General features: G+C 45.3%; 1 protein-coding gene across 1 annotated transcript in view; it reads left to right on the top strand.

Annotated features, from left to right (window-relative positions):
- Window positions 1-4,701: 4,701 nt before the first annotated feature.
- The window catches only part of STX17 (syntaxin 17), a 142,876-nt gene continuing 125,045 nt past the window's right edge, over window positions 4,702-22,532 (top strand). Inside the window, 2 exon segments of the mRNA XM_075586409.1 lie at window positions 4,702-4,858; window positions 14,699-14,822. Of these exon segments, the coding sequence (XP_075442524.1) occupies window positions 14,700-14,822 (123 nt within the window). The 5' untranslated portion in view covers window positions 4,702-4,858; window position 14,699.

Below are 22,532 nucleotides of genomic sequence, written 5' to 3'. Positions count from 1 at the left end.
AAGTGAATAAATGACAATTTATTTTACCAACTTGTTTTGGTCAGTGTTATGATCCTGGTATAAAAGGTGTAAATGCCTGGTCCCCCGTGACAAAAAGAACCTAAGAAAAAAATGTAAATTCCTAGCACCTGTGGCACAAATAAACATATAAAACTTTTCGTGTTAACATATACTTATAGGGATAGACTTCACCGCTAGAAATATAAAAACCCGGATTCATGTTTTATCTTTTACACTTATATTAAGTGTTCAATGTCTTTTAGCATTAAAATTTTCAAGCAGTAATTTGCTCTTGGTTTCTCGATAAGGCTTAGTGTCCTTTATATCTATAAACAAGAAAGAAAAAACAGCCCTGTCTTTGGGCCAAGGCCCCATCGCCGGGATTCTCAATCCGTGTATTCACCGGTTGCGTCCGTCGATCAGCTGTAGCAAACCGGCACCCGAGAAGCAGGCACCCGACTCCAAACCGTTTATTTAAACAGTCCCTGTAATAGATTGGAAAAAGTACAGAGGGAGACTGGGAGGAAAGCAGAAAGAGGAGAGAAAACAAATGTAACTGCACATCCGGGATTCTTTCCTTGAGTTGCCGGTCAAGGAGATGGCCACTGACTTGTTGAGAGACCCTCAAAGCCACCTTCAGTCTTGAATCTTTTATCTCCGGGCAACCGCACCTTCAGCCGACCGATCGTCGTCCGTGTTATCTTCTCGGGTCTTTGGGGCTGACCCAAACCCTCGCTGGGAGTCAGACCCAGTGCTGACAAAATACGCTGATGCCTCTGGATAATGGAGGGAGACCTGCCTGCCCCTGTAGTTTACCACCAAATGGAACGGGAAGGCCCACTAGTAACGAATACCCTTTTCCTGAAGCACCACCGTCACTGGACACAGTCCTCTCCTCCTCTCAATTGTCATCCTGGACAGATCCGGAAAAATCTGGATGGAATTGTTTTCAAATTCAATTGAGCCGCTGTTTCTGCAGTCTTTATAATCCTTTACTTGGTTGCACATTGGTGGAGTCTTAGGACAACATCTCTACTTCTTTTAGGGTCTTCGAATCTCGGTCCTAGGGCTCTGTGAGCTCTGTTCATCAGAAGATCACCATCTTACAACTGGGGGTCAATTGACGTGAACAGTCTCTTAAAGTATGGCTGGAGGGCTTTTGCGGAGACCGACTCAGGGACGTGGCGGATTCGTAAATTCTGCATTCATTCCCTGTTCTCTAGGTTGTCTATACCATCCCTCATGGCTCTTATCTCTTCATTGAGACGCAGGACCTCATCGTCAGTATTTACCTGATTTTGTAAAGAAATGCCCATTTTATTTTCAAGCTCCGTAGTTCTTTTAGCCAATAAAGAAACTTCTTCTTTAAATTCCTTTACTGCTCTATCCCGAGCTGAATGAAAGCCCTCTTGCATTTCTTTCAGCATGTTCTGGGGGTATTATTTGGTAATTACTGTGTCTCCCTCTGCCATGCTCTGCTCTCTATCAAGAACGGCCCTCGCTGCTGCCTCTTCTCCTGCTGTGAAGCCCTCTTCGCTGAGTTTCACAGGGTTGCCTTTCTATCACAAAAGTCCCCTTCAGAGCCTGCAGTCTGTTTCTCAACATCCCTGGTTGTTGTTGTGGCCGCGCGCTCCCGTGCACTCAGCTTGGCAGCGTCATTTTTGATCCTTCTCTCCGCTGCCGCCGGCTGTCCGTGGCTATGGCGGGAAAGATCGGGCGTCCCCAGCTTCAGCGTCTTCTTTGCTGTCATCTCTGTAGGTTCCCCCAGCTAGTGGGGCATCTCGTGGGGCTGATCATAGCCGCGATCGGGGTTTATAGCTAAGCATGTCAGCCGTGTTCACTGAGCTCCTCTAGCTCGTGTGCATCCGCAGTGATGTCACACGTGCGCCCCCGGTATCAAAGTTTTAAGAACACGGATTGGAAATAGTAGAGTGCGTTATCGGGGTCGGGAATTAAGTCGATTCTGTACCAAGGGCAGCTGGTAAAATCAGCCAAAAACTGTTAAAATTTCTAAATGTTCTAGTGAGGAGAACTTCAGGGCTTGATTGGGGTGGTTTGATTTTCTTTACACAATACACTATTGCAAGGTCACTGAAAATGTCAAGTGGGATGCCAGAGGATTGGATTCTGCTGGGACTAGAGGAGAGAATCCAGTCTTTATTGCTGATTAAAACTCCTTAAAGAGAAACCATGTGCTTGGATTTCTTCCATCTTTGAGAGAGGGGCAGAGACAGAATGGGGAGAGATACACAGAATGGGGTGAGAGACAGACAGAATAGGGAGAGACACAGACACAGAATGGGGAGAGACAGACACAGAATGGGGAGAGACAGACACAGAATGGAAAGAAAGACACCAACACAGAATGGGAAGAGAGACACACACAGAATAGGGAGCGAGAGACAGTATCGGTGACGTCACCGCTCTCAAGCATTAGCGTGCTCAGCGGCAGCCTGTTCGCAGTCTTAGGGTACACTTATAGTGCCGGCGACGCTGGAAAAATCAAATTGAGATTACTTCCATTGATCGCGACCAAGCCGTAGCTCCGTGCTTACTATAAGCGCACATGACGGCGGCAATGCATTTGTTTTGATGCGATGTCGTGTCGCCGTCCCTATAAGCGCAGCCTGAGGCTGCGGCCAGGCAGGGAGCGGGTGCGCTGCGTCCTGCTCAGCCGAGTGATTCGTGGCTGGCTATGTGCGTGCTCGTTTGGGAGCGTGGCCACGATGTCACAGAGCTGGTTCACTCTCATTGGGCGAACCACTCACGTGACGCGCTGGTGGGCGCGGGGTTGCCACCTCTCCGGGTTTCACCCGGAGACTTCGGGTTTTGCATCCCCTTCTCCGGGCTACAGGTTTGTCCCTGAAATCTCCGGGTGGGCGGGTGGTCTGGACGGCAGTGAGCAGTGACGTGCTCACGTGAATGCGAGTGCTTTAAGCATTTCAGAAAACAGAATAACTTGCTGCAGCCTTGTGTTTTACCACAGCTCTGCATTGATTGGTTGAATCATTATGATGTCAGTTTTACACGGGATTCTGTGACTTGTAGTTCACATGTTTGTAAATAAAATTGTAAAGGAAGAGACGCAGTACTACAACTCCCAGAAGACCCTGCAGACAAGAGAGAGACCACATGACAAGAGACGGCCAATCTCAATCAGTGCAGTTGCGGAGAGAGAAAGAGACAGAGGCTGAGTAAGTGGGAGAGACATCACAGACAGACATGTGGGGTGATTGCAAACACAGACAAGACACACAGCCCCTCATATCTGTAACTCCCACTGCAGGGGGACACAGACAGAAAGGACCCACAGTCCCTCACATCTGTCCCTCTCACTGCAGGGTGACAGAGAGAATGGACCCACAGCAGCTTATATCTGTCCCTCACACATCAGGGTGACACAGACAGAAAGGATATTGTCACTCACACCTGTCCTTCCTACTGCAGGGTTATACACACAGAAAGGACACATACTGTAGTCCCTCCTACTGCTGGGGGACACAGAGAATGGACCCACTGTCCCTCACATCTGTACCTCCCACTGCAGGGTGACTGAGAGGACCAATAGCAGCTTACATCTGTACACCTGTCCCTCACATATCAGGGTAACACAAACAGAGAGGACATCGTCTCTCCCACTGCCTCAAATCTATTCTCCCAGTGAAGCGTGACATGAGCAGAAACGCCCACTGTCCCAAACACCGGTCACTCCTACTGCAGGGTGATACAGAAAGGAAGGACCCACAGTCCCGCTTACTGCAGTGTAACACAGACAGACGTCTCCCAGTCCCTCACATTTGTCCCCCCCATTGCAAGGTGGCAGAGACAGAAAGGACTCAGTCCCTGACATCTGTCATCACACTTCAGGGTGACACAGACAGGACACACAGCCCCTCACATCTATTCCACCCACTGCAGGGAGACACTAAAATAAATACCCACAGTCTCTATCTTCTGTCCCTTTTGTGTCAGAAAGGCGGCGCGGCATCAAATGACGCTGCGTTGCCATGCCAACGGGAACGTCACGTGACATAACAGCATCACGTCATGCCCATTGCCATGACAATGAGATGCCACATGATGTCACGACGTCATGTGTTGCCACGTTGTCATGGCAACTTGACGCCATGCGACTTTACTTAGCGTCCCGTTGTCAAAAAAATCTTCAGGTTGGCCGTCAGTCGAAGGTGGCAACCCTGCGTGGGCGGCAAAATCAGACGCTTGCTTACGCTGGCCACACAGATTGCCTCAATGTGTTTCAGAGCGGCCAGCGTGAGCGCGCCCGCACAGCGCCACCCTGGCCGAGACCTTAGGAATATACACTGACATACAGAGCAGTAGACAGCAGTAAGGGGAGAGATTAGAACAGCTGTGTCCTCCCCCCTTTCCAGAGCCTAACATTTGTAGCTGGCGTGTACACGTTGAACACTTTTGTCCACCCCTGAATAAAATTCTACCTGTTCATCGTCCCTGTGCTGATCTTCCTAGAAATGCTCAGTTTATTTGGGTGAAGATGATCACATCCGCCTGTGATATCAACACATAATGCCTCCCTCTACTTGTTGGAAAGGCACAAGCACAACTGTTCCCCCACACTTTCTTGTGAAAGATAAATAAAATAAGCTTGGTAAGGACCCTGCACCACATATGCAGCCCTGCTCTCGGATCCGGTGAGCACTGGCAGCACTGAGACAGCAGAAGCTGCTCTGTGTACTGGAGACTTCTTCCGGGGGCTGCGGTTGCGTCTCTGCTGCCGCGGGGGTGGATGGGAGAAATTCGCTGATCTGAACCTGGGGGAAGTGTCCTGCACGTGAGGCAGCGCTCGGCGGGATCACGAGACTCTCGCGCCCCCGGACAGGTAGGGAGCTACACTGGAGCGTCCTAGCAAAATATGTTTAATTCTGCCATTGGTGAGGTCTGTTCTCCTGCAAAGCTCCACGGGGTAGAAGAAACTCTTCTCAGGGAGCTTTGTTTACAAATCCTCTGTCACCTATATGTATATCCAGCCTTGTTTTGCTAGACGTTTGAGCAACCACAGGTACTTTGTCTAAAAAGAAAATAATTCAGCTTTAAATAAAGATTTGTTGTAGAAGAAATGTATTCATGTACTTTCCCTTATTTCACCGTGTGGAGTTTATGTTGAACCTTAACAAAATGATGCCAGCACAGAAAAAGGCACCACAACTGCTGTGTTCCTCAAATATAGCCACGTATCTCTTTCGTATACAAAATCTCTCATATATAATCTTCCCAGAACTTGGGATGGAGGAATTCCTCAACCCCCTAATGTCATGGTCGGTTTTATAATCTGTTTGCATCTTTTAACATTAGGGGTTATATAGGAATCTGTTTTTTCGTGATCCCAAGTTGTGATCACTAAAAAGTTATACAATTATTATTTTTAAATGCTTAAAAGAGCATTTTAAGGTGGTGTTACTCCATAATACAACTTGCAGAAGGTCTTGGGGAAATAGGAATGGGGCTTTAAGGTGTCTTTCAGCACAGGTGTACTACGAAGTAGTACTTAGAAAATATGGGCCTATGAGTAGAAATGTTTCTACTTGCAAATTTAGGATTTTCTGGTCCAAAACCTACATTTGCTGTTTTTTTTTCTTGTAAAAAAAAAAATGTATTTAAAATGCGAAGAGCGTAGATCTAACAACATTTTAACTTGGAGGAGAACACAAAACACCTCTGTGTGATTTCGTTCTCTGTAAATGTGGTTAATAAACCTGCTGCAGTCAGTGTGCAAGTCACTGTGTTTTGTGTCCAAGGCCCTCCCCTGTGGGCTGGCTAACTGAAAGTGAGTGACATGCAAGTGCTAGCCCCATATCATTGTGGTGATCTAGTATAATAATGTATATCATGGGGTAGTCAGGACCGTAGCTGAGGTGACCTAATATTGCACCAATACAGTCTTGTTATATTCCATGTCAGTGTACTGTGCAGTATATACTGACACAGGGTATACAGAGACCGCACTATACACTGACACAGGGTATAACCTGAGCACACTATAAACTTACAGTACACGTGGGGGGACGAAGTAATGGAGGGTGGGGCAGTGGGTGATGGGGAACAAGGAGGGGTAGTGGTTGACAGGGGGGACAGAGTGTGACATAGAAACAAGGGGGGGAGGGCGCAGAGGCTGATATTCCCTAACTTTTCTGTGTTTGCTCAAGTCTACAGTATAAGCAGAACCGTTGTCCTCCTTCATTCGGCTCGACATAGAGGCAGTTCTCAGCAACAGTAACTGAGGCAGCCATGCCCACGTTGGGGTCGGCACAGGGGAGGAGTGGGTTCTCAGCACACCAGACAGTGCACACTCCGACACAGTGCTGCCCGGACTTACCCACGCCATCATCCAACATCACAGATAAACATAATACCAGATTCAGTGAACTGTACACCTGTGACCCCGTTCCTTCACTTCATGACGCATGCGTAATTCACTTCCAGGATCGAATGCCGCTATTTCATGGTATTTCCCCATATTCCGGTGTTTAAAATGTAATCCCGGTGAGGGGAACTGTTATACCGTATTTGTGTGAGTAAAAGTGTTCATGGAGGGTCTTGTGAAAGTCATCTCCCCAAACACATGCTGCATGCACATTTGTGTTTTGATTTTGGACAAATGCTTCTATTTCATAAGACTCCACAGGCACATTTCTGGTCCCTGAAATATGAGGAAGATAAACAATTCCGTTTGCCTATGAAGTATGCCCCATATTCGTGTGAACTTGTACCCCATTGGCACGATCCGCACACCTGTGAGACCATGACTTGTATATCTGACAATGGTTAATACCCGCAGCTATGTAGCTCAGCGGTGCACAAACTGGGGGGTGTGATACTTTATTGGGGGCCGCGGGCCACGCGGTGGTTACAAAGGCCCCGCGCTAAGAGCGTACAAGCATACACACACTGAGTCTCGCATGAACGCTGTGATGCTCGCATGCACACCATCATCATCGTTTATTTTTTAAGTAAATACAGGCCTCCACTTAAGGGGGCATTGCATTTTTTTATAGTCAGTTTGAGAACAACTAAATACAATTATTTTGTTGCACAAAATCTCGCACACTGAGAAAGGAGGGGGGGCAGAGTCCTGGATCGCTCTGTCTTGCTCCCACCCTCAGCTCTCGCACGCTACAGCCACCCGCTGTCCTAGCGCATTCCCCCCCCCCCCCCAGACACTCCACTCTAAGAAGCGCGGCAGCGGTACCTGATCTGTCAATCACTTTTGCGGCTGGTCAGCACATCGCCAAAGCAGCATTGGGCATGGAAGCTAGAGAACATGGTTGTCATTCACGGCGGTGACTGACAAGCCAGTCAGTGCTGTGCTCAGCGCCAAGGGCTAAATTTTAGGCTCCTTGGATTTTCCATCCCTGCGTGTGTATAAATTACTGTGTGTGTATATATATGTGTGTATGTGTGTGTGTATGTATATATATATATATATATCTCATATAAAAATATTACTTGTGAGCACATTCACATGTCTTAGACAGATCTGCAACCCTGCTTTTCGCCATTATCACCTAGCATACAATGATTCCACTGTAGCTAGGGATTCTGGGAAATGACATGCAAATGAGCACACAGTGCCACCTTTTGTCTCAAGACCACATTACATGGAATGCTCATTTGCATATCATTTCCCAGAATTCCTTGTTGCAGTGGAAGCACTGTGTGTTAGGTGATAATGGCGAAAAGCAGGGTTGCAGACCTGTCTAAAACGTGAATGTTCTCACAAGTAGTATATGCTATATGGTGGAGGGTTTGTAGTCACCTTTTCACCTCACCCACCATAACTTTAAAAAAAATAATAATTAAAAAAATAAATATACACACACACACACACACACACACACACACACACACACACACACACACACACACACACACACACACACACACACACACACACACACACACACACACTTCTCCCTCTCCCCCTGTCTCTCTCCCCCTCTACATCATGGGAGGCAAAACAATAGGCTGACATAACTTGTAGGCCATGCAAATTAATTATTGCATGCCCCACTTCAATTCAAATGACCAAATATGCTTCTGTGACCAACACCGAAAGAAATGTTCAGCTTGTACCCATGGCACTCAGGGGAAAAGGTGCATTTCCTCCACAAAACAAAATTATTTTTGTTTAAGCAGATTACCAGCCTTCTGTTTCTCTTCTATCCTAGTTGGTTTTTTATTATTAATATTTTGACTTTCTTTTTGCCCAAAGCCTTCAGTAAATTATTCACAGGACAGACTTTGCTGTTTATTCTCAATTACTCCTCCCCACCAGGAAGCACTGATCCTTCATCCATGTAAACTGGAGACAGACTTATATATGAAGCTCTCAAAAAGCTATAAGTGAGACACTGAAGAGATTATTTGTGACAAGTGAGATTGCTTGTAACTCTGGAAGGCATGGTTGTTGAATATAGAGGAGAATCTGGAGAATGGGTGGAAACAACTAATGTACAAAGACCCAGATTCACAAATCTTTCTTAAGTGAATTAATGGGACATTAACCTAACTTACAATCATGTTCATCTTCAAGGGCTAATAACGCAATGTTAAGCCATGTTTCTCCCGTAAAGAGCATTGTATTGACTATAACGACAGACTCTTTTTGTAAAGTACCCATTAACTAGTATCCCTCTGTCACAGTAACTTGTGAAGGGTTATAATATACACAAAATCTCTGGGTTGAATTGAACACGACTTAGATATAATAAATATAGTTTATTCCTTAAAGAAGGTGAACACACAAGATTGTACAAATAACATACAAGAATATAACACTTACTTAGGGTTTGGGCAATGAAGCAATCAGGATCTGGATTGGCAATTCATTCCGGCATCAGGTAACAAGTAGATGTAGTAACGAAGACACTACGTATAGGGCTTACACTGGTTTATATGGGATTCCAGCCCTATACCTTAGCATTGGGTGCCAGGCATTGGTTAACAATTACCTGCACCCAATCCCTCTGTGCCAGCAAACGTGGGAAGCATTGTTGGACCATGCCCCCAGCTAGTTGGCACATGCGCACATTTTCCACCTGGGGTCTCATTTCACTAGCCCCACACTAAAGGAAAGGCGCCTTACAGTCTACCAGACTTGTATCTGGTCAGGAAATCTTTTGTCTGTAAGTGTGAATTACAACACTTACAGACCACTCAAGCTCTGCGTTTCTCCGCCCTAGTGTACACAATCAGAGTGGTGAAGCCTTTGATCAGGGGGTCTGCTGTAGACAACTGGTCGCCCCCTTGAGCATTAACATTTAGCAAAGCCAGTATCTTTCGCGGGCTTTTATACCAGACCCAAAATACAGTACATTTCTTAATATCTAAACATATTAAAATAATCCGTTCGGCTGGGCCGAGCGGGTTGAAACTTGCCAGACCCTCATGCCGGAGGGGACTCTCCATGGTGGCCAAGTTTCAGCTCGCTGCGACCCACCGGACCGGAGTTACACAAATACAGTTTTAAAAGCACATTTACAAAAGAGGCTTTTTTCTGACATGCAAGTCAATGGCAGAAACCCAAACTTTACAATTACCCTGACTCCGTTCTGTTGCTCCGAGAGGGTTGCCTCGCTATTTGCCATGCAGTCATGCTGGAACTATGACTACATGGTGACCGAATCACAGCCCTCTAGGTTGAACAGAACCGGAGTTATGGGTTCCATGTTTCTGCTCATTCTGACCTAGCCGTTTTTACCTCCGCCATTAGAGTTAATGGTGCGACCTTCGTAGCGAGCGCGACCCTTTACCAAGGTCATTGAGTGTCGGACCCGGTTGGGGTCGAGTGAGGGGGTTCCTAGGATCTAGGGGCAAAAAATAATTTTATTCCTGGGTGCCCTAGAACAAAAGTTCCCACGCCAATTGGACATGAACTTGACTGAGACCTGACCAAAGCTCTTTTTAGACATTGTTTCCGCTCTTGCGGTTTTGCGGTCTGGCTGGCTGCTTGCTCGTCTCCGGAGGTCGGCTTCCAGGAATCCCCATTGAAATACATTGCTCCATTGACTTTCAATGGGGAACCGCCGCTCCTCCTCTCGGACGCCACCTGCAGGTCTTCTACGATATCGGGCCCAAATCGCCGGAATCTTCATAGGGTTACATGGGGCTGTAATGGCGACCTATGGAGAGACTGCAAAATGGAGCCTGCAAATGCGATAAAAGGGACAAAGAGCCATAAACACAAAATTAACATTAACCCTTTCCCTCCCGACTGGATCCCAGTGTAAGTGTTGGTGCAGACTGGAATGGGGAAAATACATATTCACAGGGGGATCCACATTTGGTGCTGAAGCAGGGGCATAAACACAGTACTGGACATCATTCCAGTTGACCCCTCGCCTCCCAGGTGAGGGCAGGGGGTGACCAAATGGGGTGTAACCCGTTTAATACCGGGCCAAACCCCCTCTCCCACGACACCCTCCAAAAACACTTTACTATACAAGACGTGAACACACCTGTAAAATAACTCATTTGAATATACTTAGCCTATTCAAATTAGGCTAAGTGAGCATATAATACCTGGATACAAATTGTGTCAAAACCCCTCCACCGTACAGTGTACAGCAAATAAAAATACTACTTGTAAGCACATTCACATGTCTCCGACAGGTCTGCATTTGCCATAAACAACATTACCAGAGGTAGCATGGCAGCCCCCTTTTGGGCTTTAAAAACTTTTTTAAAACTTCAGAAAGCTTAAAAAATATATTTTCTGAAATACTACCAGTGCCATGCGCTACCGCAGGCAGACAGTCAGAGATCAGGGAGGTTAATGCATGGCTAAGAAAGTGGTGCAGGAAGGAGGGGTTTGGGTTTTTAGAGCACTGTGACTTCTTTTCTGAGAAGGGGAATAAAACAGATAATGAACTAAATGGAAAAGATGAGGATACAAGGTGGTATGGAGGTAGAATGGGGGCAAGTGCGAGTTTGACAAGCAGTGAGACACCCATAGTAAATACAGATAATACTAGAAAACTTCTAAAGACTAAACCAAGTAGGTGCAGAAAGGAAGGAGCAGATAAGATAATAGTACAGGCTGCAAAAAAACTGAAATGCATGCTTGCTAATGCAAGAAGCCTGACAGATAAAATGGGGAGCTTGAATTAATAGCTGCAACGGAGCAGTATGATATCATAGGCATTACTGAAACATGGTGGGATGAAACTCATGACTGGACAGTTAATTTAGAGGGTTATTCCCTTTTTCAGAAGGATCAAACAAATAGAAGGGGAGGTGGAGTATGTTTATATGTTAAACCGGATCTAAAACCTATTATAAGGGATGATGTTTATGAAGGGAATGATGAAAATGTAGAGACTTTGTGGATAGAAATTAGCAGTGGAGGTAAAAGTATAAAGAAAATGTTTGTGGGAATATGCTATAAACCACCAAATATCTGTGAGATTGAGGAAGCTGAAATACTTTTGCAAATGGAGAAGGCATCAAAACTGGGTCATGTTTGCATAATGAGGGATTTTAATTATCCAGACATAGACTGGGGCAATGAGATTAGCATTACAATAAAAGGAAACTGGTTGTTGGGGGTGCTTAAAGACAATTATATGACCCAAATTATTGAGGAACCAACCAGGAGAGGGGCAGTTCTGGATTTGGTCCTATCAAACAATGTAGAAGTAATAACAAATATTCAAGTCCTGGAACATTTGGGTAACAGTGATCATAACATGGTCTCTTTTGAAATAAATGATCAAAAAACAGATTACTTGGGTTCAACAAAGACCTTAAACTATAGAAAGGCAGATTTTAATAAACTGAGGTCTAATCTACAAGTAATATACTGGGATGATGTTTTTGTAGGGAAAAATGTAGAAGATAAATGGGCAGTCTTTAAAACATTGTTAGAAAAGCACACTTATCCCTTGGGTAATAAGTATAAAAGAAATAAGTCAAAACCAATGTGGCTAAATAAACAGGTAGGGGAGGAAATGGACAAGAAGAGGAAGGCATTTAGATTCTTTAAGTCAGAAGGGACAGAGACATCGTATCAGAATTTATAAGGAATGTAACAAAAATTGCAAAAGAGCAATAAAATTGGCAAAAATGGATAATGAAAAAAGGATTGCAATAGAAAGTAAGGTCAACCCTAAAAAGTTCTTTAAGTACCTTAATAACAAAAAAATGAGAAAAGAAAATATAGGACCCTTTCAATGTGAGATGGGTAGGCAGATTATTGGAGATAAAGAAAAAGCAGAGGTATTAAACAAATTATTTGCCTCTGTGTTTACCAGGGAAGAATCAAGTTCAATAGTAGTGCCGCAGGAGGAAGCCACAACCTCCATATTAATGAACAATTGGTTAACTGAGGAAGAAGTTCATAAGCGACTTGAAAAAATTAAAGTTAATAAGGCACCTGGCCCCGATGGCATACATCCAAGAGTTCTCAAGGAGTTAAGCTCAGTAATAGCCAAACCATTATATGTAATATTCAACGACTCTATTTCCACAGGCTCAGTACTACAAGATTGGCGTATAGCAGATGTGGTGCCTATATTTAAAAAGGGAGCTAGATCACAACCGGGAAATTACTGACCTGTAAGCTTGACTTCAATAGTGGGGAAACTACTTGAAGGTTTAATACGGGATAATATTCAGGAATACCTAATGGAAAACAAAATTATTATTAATAGTCAGCATGGATTTATGAAGCATAGATCATGCCAAACTAACCTTATTTGTTTCTTTGAGGAGGTAAGTAGGAATTTAGGCCAGTGTAATGCAGTTGATGTGGTCTACTTAGATTTTGCAAAGGCTTTTGATACGGTTTCACACAAGAGGTTGGTGTACAAAATAAAGAAAATTGGACTCCGTAATAATATATGCACCTGGATTGAAAATTGGTTAAAGGACAGACAGCAGAGGGTTGTCATAAATGGAACTTTTTCAGGTTGGGCTAAAGTCGTGAGTGGAGTACCTCAGGGATTGGTACTGGGACCCCTGCTTTTTAACTTGTTTATTAATGATCTTGAGGTTGGGATCGAGAGCAAAGTCTCCATCTTTGCTGATGATACTAAATTGCGTAAGGTAATAGAATCAGAGCAGGATGTAATTTCTCTTCAGAAGGACTTGGAGAGACTGGGCAGGTAAATGGCAGATGAGGTTTAATACAGATAAATGTAAGGTTATGCATTTGGGATGCAAGAATAAAAAGGCGACTTACAAATTAAATGGAGATATATTGGGGTTATCCTTGATGGAGAAGGATTTAGGTAGGAGTGCTTGTAGACAGCAGGCTTAGCAATAGTGCCCAAAGTCATGTAGTAGCTGCAAAGGCAAACAAGATCTTATCTTGCATCAAACGGGCAATGGATGGAAGGGAAGTAAACATAATTACGCCCCTTTACAAAGCATTAGTAAGACCACACCTTGAATATGGAGTACAATTTTGGGCACCAATCCTAAGAAAAGACATTATGGAACTAGAAAGAGTGCAGAGAAGAGCCACCAAATTAATAAAGGGGATGGACATTCTAACTTATGAGGAGAGGCTAGCTAAATTAGATTTATTTACATTAGAAATGAGGCGTCTAAGAGGGGATATGATAACTATATACAAATATATTCAGGGACAATACAAGGAGCTTTCAAAAGAACTACAGGCATACCCCGCATTAACGTACGCAATGGGACCGGAGCATGTATGTAAAGCGAAAATGTACTTAAAGTGAAGCACTACCTTTTTCCACTTATCGATGCATGTACTGTACTGCAATCATCATATATGTGCATAACTGATGTAAATAACACATGTGTAACAGGCTCTATTAGTCTCCCCGCTTGCGCACAGCTTCAGTACAGGTAGGGAGCCGGTATTGCTGTTCAGGACGTGCTGACAGGCGCATGCGTGAGCTGCTGTTTGCCTATTGGGCGATATGTACTTACTCGCGAGTGTACTTAAAGTGAGTGTACTTAAAGCGGGGTATGCCTGTATTCATCCCTAGGGCAGTACAAAGGACTCAGGGCCATCCCTTAAGGTTGGAGGAAAGCAGATTTCACCGGCAATAAAGGAAAGGGTTCTTTACAGTAAGGGCAGTTAAAATGTGGAATTCATTACCCATGGAGACTGTGATGGCAAATACAATAGATTTGTTCAAAAAAAGGTTGGACATCTTTTTAGATGGGAAAGGTATACAGGGATATACCAAATAAGTATACATGGGAAGGATGTTGATCCAGGGATTAATCTGATTGCCAATTCTTGGAGTCAGGAAGGAATTAATTTTTCCCCTTATGAGATATCATTGGATGATACTGTATGACTCTGGGGTTTTTTGTTTGCCTTTGCCTTCCTCTGGATCAATAAGTAAGTATAGATATAGTATAAAGTATCTGTTGTCTAAATTTAGCATAGGTTGAACTTGATGGACCTACGTCTTTTTTCAACCTCATCTACTATGTAACTATAATAAATAATATTTTTTTAAATAAAAAACAGGAAGAGAATATACATTTATTTTTATTTTTTGGTTGCAGCCTGCCTTTAAACAACTTCTTGGAAAAATAAATATTTCAAAAGACCAGAGAAGAGACTTGCAAATGTGTCGTGAATTGTGATTTTACCTTTCCACAATTTTCCAAGTTTATAACTTTGTATTTAATTAACTCCTTAATGTGTTTATCTCATTATTACTGTGTAATACAGGATGTTGGAAAATGAAGAAAAAGTGCCTTACCGCCGCCTCGAACTTGCTGTGCAGAAATTCATTAAAGTTGCCATTCCAACTGATCTGGAAAGATTAAAGAAACACCAGCTAAATATTGAAAAGGTCAGTTTTGTACTATTTTATTACTGTGATTGGTTGGCATAATAATAACTGTGGGGCCTATGCAGTAAACTGCGAGAATGGCCATTCGCCAGACTTAGAACTCTCCATGTTTTTGGCGGATTCCCCTCGCAGTATGCAGGAAAGTGCGCATATCTGTGAGAGGAATCCGGCAGAGAGAAGGCGAGCCTTGGCGAGAAGGGCTCCGCTGGCGAGATCTGTCAGCAGAGAGCGAGATCCGCCTCTCTCTGCACAAATCTCAGCTGGAAATAAAAAATGTTTACATAACAATTGGATTACTATTGTACAGTAGATGTGCAGGGGGTCTCCGGAGATGAACCGCGTTGGTTTTATGTCCGGGGACCCCCTAAGGTAATGAATTGGACTGTTAATGCATTATTCCTGCTTCGGATGCATGAACGGGGGGGGGGGGGGGGCTTCGGTGCTGGTATTACTGAATATCAGCTCTGGAGCCCCCCTGCATCAATCTGAGGCAGGAAAATGGCCAGATTTTTTTTTCTATGTCCCCTATCGCCGCTCAGCACCATTTTTTTGCCAACTTTTGTAGGCGGAGCGATTTGGAGAAAATCTCTCCATTTTTTTTTTTTTTTCAACTTAAATTTTTTTATTTTGTTCAAAGCATAGTATACATACAGTGAAAAAGATAACGACGGCTCACAGTATCAGCTTACTGCATGTGTCAATCTTCATTGTAAGTGGATAGACATCTTTGGACATACAGGGTAGACAAACAGACAGACTGGGGCGGATCTCCGGCTAGGGGTCGGAGGGGGGGGAACAGACAAAGAGAAGGGGGAAAGAAAATAGAAAGAGGGGGAGGGGGGGGTTGGGAGTTGGGGGTCTCCTTCCGTGATTCCGCCTCTGCCTCACCCTTGCTGGTTCTCTGCGTCTGAGGAATTTGTGCGTACCCCGTAGGACAGCCGACTCTCAACCGGTTTGTCTCTCTCGCTCTCCTATAAGTCCCTTCCAGGGTAAGCGGGGTTTTCAAGGGGAGGGGGGGAGGGGGTGGTGGGGGGGGGTTTCTATGTGTGTCGTGGATCCCGTCTCTAAGTGCTCCCTCATGGGAGAACGCATTTTCTAATATTAAAGCCAAATTGAGGTCCTTTCTACTCCCTGGATATCTTTCTGGGCTAACCATGGTGCCCAGACTTTTTCAAAATTTTCGCCAGTGTCGTTGACCAGGCTTGTCAACATTTTCATCTGGCATACCGTCCAAATTCTATTTCTAATGTTTGTAATTGAGGGAATTATGTTTTGTTTCCAGCGTGCCGCGGTCTCTCCCCTCATCGCCATAGCAAAGTGAGCTATCAATTTGTTTTCTCCTTTGGTGAACCCGGTTGCTGGTCTGTTCAAGAGGAACAGCCATGGGGCCATTTTATAGCCCCGATCAGCGCCGAGATGCTGATCGGGGCTACTAGAATACAGCGGGTTTTAAAACTGGCGAGATATTGCTTCTCGCCACCTGCGCGGCGAGTTTTTTTTCCCGGCAAATAAAAACGGCGGATTTTCCTCATCTCGCCAGTTTTTCGCCATTTACTGAATTGCTGTAGGCATATTTGCCAAAAAACTGGCGAGATAGGGCTTCTCGACGGTTTCTGCATAGGCCCCTGTATTTGATATACCCCTTTGCCCTGATGAGACTCCCAAGTGTTTAGAAAATTACAATATAGTGTGTGGTACGCAGTTCTGTACATGCAATAGCATTTTATAAGTGCAAAGAGTGATAAAAAGCGCTAATAGGTGTAGAAAATCGTGCATATATAAAGTATCTAATATGGATGTTGCTGCCTTTGTGAAATGGAGATCTCACAAGTCCAAATGTTACTAATAGAAATAAGAAATACACTCGAGCGCAGGTAAATGATTTGGAAAATGTGGTGTACCAAGTTGCTTGAAATAACAAACAATAAATTAATAAAACACAGAAATTTATTATACACTGGCGACACACTTTATTCGAGCTCGGCTAGTCCCACGAATTCGGGTATACCCGGGTGTATTGAGGTTTGTGACTGTTTTCTGCCCGAGTGCATTGAGGTATTTTCCAAGCAGGGATTGAAGCATTTTATTCCCGCTGGCTGCAATACTGCACAGTATATATATATATACTGCATTACAATTCATGAATTTATGCCATCTGGTAGACACGCGAAGCATTGCAGCCTATTAAATCTTAATCATTATCATTTAACAGATCAGCCGCCCGTCAGCCAGGCATGAACCCAGGCTGGGAAGGCAAACGCAACGGGGCTTGTCAGAGGTGAGGAGCGGCGCATTCCAGGTATCTGCCAGGTACATACTGGGTATTTGCTCGAATAAAGTGTGTCGGTGCAGTATCTACTGTTTCCTCAGCACAATGCATGTTTCTGGAAGATTAAAAGATCTCCCTTCTTTCTTTCCCAAATTTCTCTGATGGGAATTTTCACTCATTGCTACTACTCATTATCACAGAGACTGGGTACTTTTTACACCATTTATAGATTACCGGATCATTCATTAGGCAGAACAAGATAGTAAAAACAAATTGCATTTATTCTGGTAAACCCACGTACATCAAGAAGAAATACACAAGGAACAGTTAAAAATACACTTACTGGGGGAAAAAATCTAGGCTTTCCTAGGTGCAGGGCGCCTGCTTGGATGAGCTTACCCTGACTGGAATATACCCCCGGTTCTCCTGGTCATCTTTTCGGCCTCAATTCCTAGCTGTGACTGCTCCATACGATTCTGAGAAATTGGGCGCATAAAACGGGACTTATTATGTGAGGCAAACTTTTCAGCCTTCAAAACGAAGCCGGTTGCTCTGTTATTTCAAACAGAGCAACTTTGAAAAGCCAGCCTTAGTTTAATCGTCTCAGATCATTGGTTGGTTGGCTGGGATGGACTTGCTCCCTCTCTTGGTCAGCACCTTACATACACTCTGCTGGGCTATCCCCAGAACGGAGGGGGATGGAGCAGCCAGTCGGAGTGTGGGAATTTCTCCCCATCAGCCAATAGAAAGAGGGGCTTGTACTCGACTGACGTCAGAGGAGTAAGCGTGCCCAGTAGGCTCGAAAAGTCGGGTGAGCGGGAAATATGATTTTAGCAAAAGGGAGAGCAGGCTATGGCTGCATCGTCCCTGGCTAACTCATTGCCACCTGCGGGGCCGACTCCACCAAGTCTGGTAACTACAAAAGGTGTCCACGCAGGGTGCCCTTTGTAGTCCGGACCTGGCCATTCACCTTCCCCTTGCCCACCAAATGTTTTTCACCTCTGGACGTCCTCTCCGCTTTTGAACTACGAACTCTATGCAGACTTGCTGGCACCTTAACTGGATGCCCGGGCAACCTGCATAAAGCCTTATAAGAGATCACAGAGGACGAGGGTGAGGATAAGCCTGTGGTTCCACCTGGAGTAGCCCCGGTGGCTGCTGCTGTCCCTGCTGCGGATCTGACCCTGTCAGGGTCACCTTTGAGCAGAAGTTGCAGCTGATCGTGGCTCCCCAAGGTGCTCAGATGTCCCATCCCCATCGGGACCCCGACCAGCCCAGACCCCCGAGGGTGTCTCACCACAGTTTTGCTAAGTTTGTGGATGGCACAGATGACCTAGATGGCTTTCTCAAAGTCTTTGAGGACCAGTGCGGACGATTCCGTCTCCCACTCTGAGATGGGTGGTACAACTGTACCCACTGTTAACCTGCAGAGTCCTGAAGGCTTTTCAAGGAATCCCGACCGTGGACAGCCACGATTACAAGCACGTCAAGGCTATCTTACTTGACCGGTATGCCCTCAATCTTGAGGCTTAGCAAGGACTGTTCCGATCTGGGGAAAAGACTGTCCGGGACACTCACTTGGAATTTGTGGGCAGGATAGCCCAGCACGGTACCTAGTGGATCGAAGGGTACGGGGCCACCAAATACCTGGGACTGACAGTCAAGACAGCTCAGGCTGCTTGCCGTACCCCGACCTGGAAACCCAAACCTCCAGCAAAGAGGAGAGCGAGCATCCGTCCAATAGGTACAGCTGAGGACTAAGGTGGCGGTCCCTACACCATCTACAGTCAGCACAGCAGAGGAAACAGAAGGGCATCACGTTGCAGCAGTCGGGCTGCAGGTCAACGATATCCGGAGGAAGCATTTGCGTCCTGTGACAAGCAGAGATCGCCAGGTAGCCAGCCTGATCAACTCTGGTGCTTCAATTGCCCTGGTGCGACCTTATATGGTTAGCCCAGGGGACCTGCTCCTTGGCTCGGGGATGCAGGTCACCATGCCAGATAGGGCACCTAGGTCAATCCAAGTCGCACGGGTGTTCCTCGACTGGGGTGCTGGTCAGGGAGTGAAGTATGTGGATGTCTTGCCAGGGTTGGATACCGAGGTGCTACTCGGTAACGTCCTAGGACACCTCAAATGCTCTTTTGCAAGTGAAGATGCTCCTGTGGCTGCAGTCACCTGGAGCCAAAGTCGGTACTTGCCCAGGCAGGGGAGCCTTTGGTACCCTTGCCCACTGAAGAAATCACCATCCCGCCTGCATTTTGGAGTCACTGAATCCTGAGGTCTCCGGAGACCAGGCAAGTAAGCCAGACCGAGTCGACACTGTGTCCTAACATCCCTGCCAACGTACCTGTTTCCCCACCCCCTTACTTAATGACCTAAGGATGTGTGGCCACAGCTAAGTGCCAGGTACAGAGAAGCAGTGCGGTCCGATCCCAGCTCAGAGGGTATGAGACTTCGGGCGTTCGAGTCTGTCTCTGACAGTGGGTCAGATCGGTATCTCTGGCACCATCGGCTCCTGTACAGAGAGCATGCCCATGATGCTCCAGACAGAGTATGGACCGTTAGGAGACAGCTAGTAGTACCCAGGGAGTATAGGCAGCAGTTGTTGCAGGTAGCCCATTCCATCCCACTAAGAGGACATCAGGAGATCACCTGCACCAGAACCTGGCTGTTGCAGCATATTTACTGGCCGGGGGCATCTACAGCAGTGACAGATTTTTGCCACTCCTGTGATGCCTGCCAGTGAGTAGGCAAGTGGGGCGATTTGGGGTTAATCAGGCCATTAATAAAGGTATTATGCCCAGCTGATTAACCCCAACTCGCATTGGGAGTGAAGGGGTTAAAAGTATCTGCATTACCCTGATGTATTTGCCCCTGTCCCAGCCTTCTTATCCCCATTTTACAGCCTGTTCCCTGCCTGCAGTAATAGAATTGCATATAAACTGTGCTATTAGATTTACAGGCACAAGATAGCGTTGTGAGCGCTGAACCCAGCGCTCATTGAAGAAGCGTGGCTGTATACGGGAGGTATGCTTTGAAGAATAGGTATCCATTTTCAAGCACTCGACCTCATAACCGCAAGGTCAATTGAATGAGGACTTTGCGGTTAGATTTGAAGTGTTTTTTCGACAGCATGTATCAGTGCCTTGTTAGCTCGCGTAACTTGAAAGGGGGAAAGTCTATTGCCGTGGGAAGTCAGTCAATTGAAGTGAGAACTAGGTGAACTTAGACTCCCACAAGAGAGCCTTTCAATTAAGCGGACTAACTTGCGAACGGAGACAGCTAGCACTCTAATTTATGGAGTGCAAGTCCAAGTAAACAAACCATGCACCCACATATCAAATTTATTAAAGTGGCATAAGCAGAACATATTGTTTTAATAAACTGTCATATACTGTGAGTTTTAAATGTACAGTCAGGGCGAAACTTTTTCTGCAAGCCAGGGAAAAATCCTTTAGTATGGTAATATGCTAAGGGTGAATGAGCTGAGGGTATTTTCCTCCCTACACTTCAAAGAGCCCCCGCTAAGTGGAAGACTGAGTCTAGTGAAGTGCAGGGTTGAAAAGCCTCAGAGATTCTAAGTGTGAAAGTGGCCAGGAAGTTGCTGAGTGCCACATCCCGGCACTCGGCATGAGCCATTGACACCTTGGGACCAAACCCTATACTGAGGGTCGTTAAGCTGAGGGTGGACCCCTGGTATGTTAAACCGCATAGGTGTCAGGTTGATACATGCGTTTTACCAACCAGAAAGCTCTTTTTGCCCGGTCTGCAAACATCGGGAATTGGTGGGTTAAATTTTCCCACGGAGGGGATTGGCCATGCATGTTAGAGATCGGTCTGTGAACCCTATAAACCTGCCCGCCGAGCTATCCTCTGTGTGATTCATGACATATCCAAGCTTTGCAGAGGATTCTGCTTGAGTACAGCAGTAGTGGTTCCAGGACGTAAGGGGTTAATAACATCGCAACTAAGGATTTACCCAAACTCAGTAATTCATTAGCCATGGTGACTCCCGAACGAATTCTAACGAACTACTACGAAACTCCTTCATTTGGCGGAGATATTAGATCGGCAACTTGCGATCTAACCAAACGGACTTTAAATCAGAGACTGCATTTCTTACGCTTTCATCCAAAGGAGAATAAATTTTGTTTCCCCATCCCAGAAAGTGTTGTATTAAGTGTATTTTGAGGCTGTCGTGTGTTTGTCTATCAAGGAAATAAATGGCAATTTATTTTGCCCTCCTTGTTGTGTTCAATCGAGAATCCCAAAAATATAAAAGTGTTAATAAGTACTGGGCTATCGTGACAGGCGACCATGTGAAGGTTTCCCTGATGCCACTCCCGGTGATTGGTGAACTTTTCCAGAGGGTAGCAGTTGACCATAGTGGGACCTCTTCTGGTCCCTAGCTGGACGGGAAAGCGCAACATCCTCACGGTGGTAGATTTTGCGGTCATGTACCCCCAGTCTGTGGCACTTTCATCCATTGAGGCTAGGCAGGTGTGTGGCGATAGATGGGTTAATCAGGTAATAAAGGCATTATACCAGGCTGATTAACCCTAAATCGCATTGGGACTGAAGGGGTTAACTGTATGTGCACCACACTGATATGTTTTCCCCTACACCCACCTTCTTGTCCCCATTTTGCAGTACATTCCATAGCTGCAGTAATAGGAATGTATACAAACTGTGCCAATTGGTTTTGAGACACAAGAGGGAGCTGTGAGCACTAAACCAAGCGCTGATTGAAGATGTGTGGCTATGTATGGGTGGCCACGTTGAAAGTATAGGTATCCGTTTCTAAGCTTTCGACCTCGCAACCGCAAGGTTAATTGAGTAAGTGGTTTGCGGTCTAGCTGAAGTGGTTTCTGTCAAAATCTATCCGCTACCTTGTTAGCTTCATAACTTGAAAGAGGGAAAGTCAATTGACGTGGGAATCTGGTTAATCCGCAAAACCACATCATGGCCCGTTCAATTAAATAAGCTAACTCGCGAACGGAATAAGCTAGCACTCTAATTTTTGTAGTGCAGTAAGGTTTAAAGAAACCATACACACACATGAAATTTATTGTAGTGGCACAAGCAGAACATATTGTTTTAATAAACTGTTTTTTACTGTTGGTTTTAAATGTGAAGGCAGGGAAACTTTTTTTCTGCAAGCCGGGAAAAATCCTTTGGCATGCAAATATGCTAAGGGTGAATGAACTGAGGGTTTTTTGAATTCCGTACTTCAAAGAGCCCCTGTAGTGAAGGTTCCTCAATGTCTATGAGAATTCCGGAGTTGAAAAGCCTCAGCAATCCTAGGTGTTAAGATGGCCGGGTTATTGTGAGTGCCAGATATCGGTGTAAAGTATGCGTACTTCACACTTGGTGTTCAAACCCCAGACTCAGTGTCGCGAGGTAAGGGGCTGACCCTGGTATGCTAAGGAGCTGAGGTGTGA

This window comes from Ascaphus truei, chromosome 2 (genome assembly GCF_040206685.1).
Source record: "Ascaphus truei isolate aAscTru1 chromosome 2, aAscTru1.hap1, whole genome shotgun sequence".
NCBI classification, from domain to species: Eukaryota; Metazoa; Chordata; class Amphibia; order Anura; family Ascaphidae; genus Ascaphus; species Ascaphus truei.
Note: the sequence above shows the minus strand (reverse complement) of the source record. Positions and strands in the feature narration are given on the sequence as shown.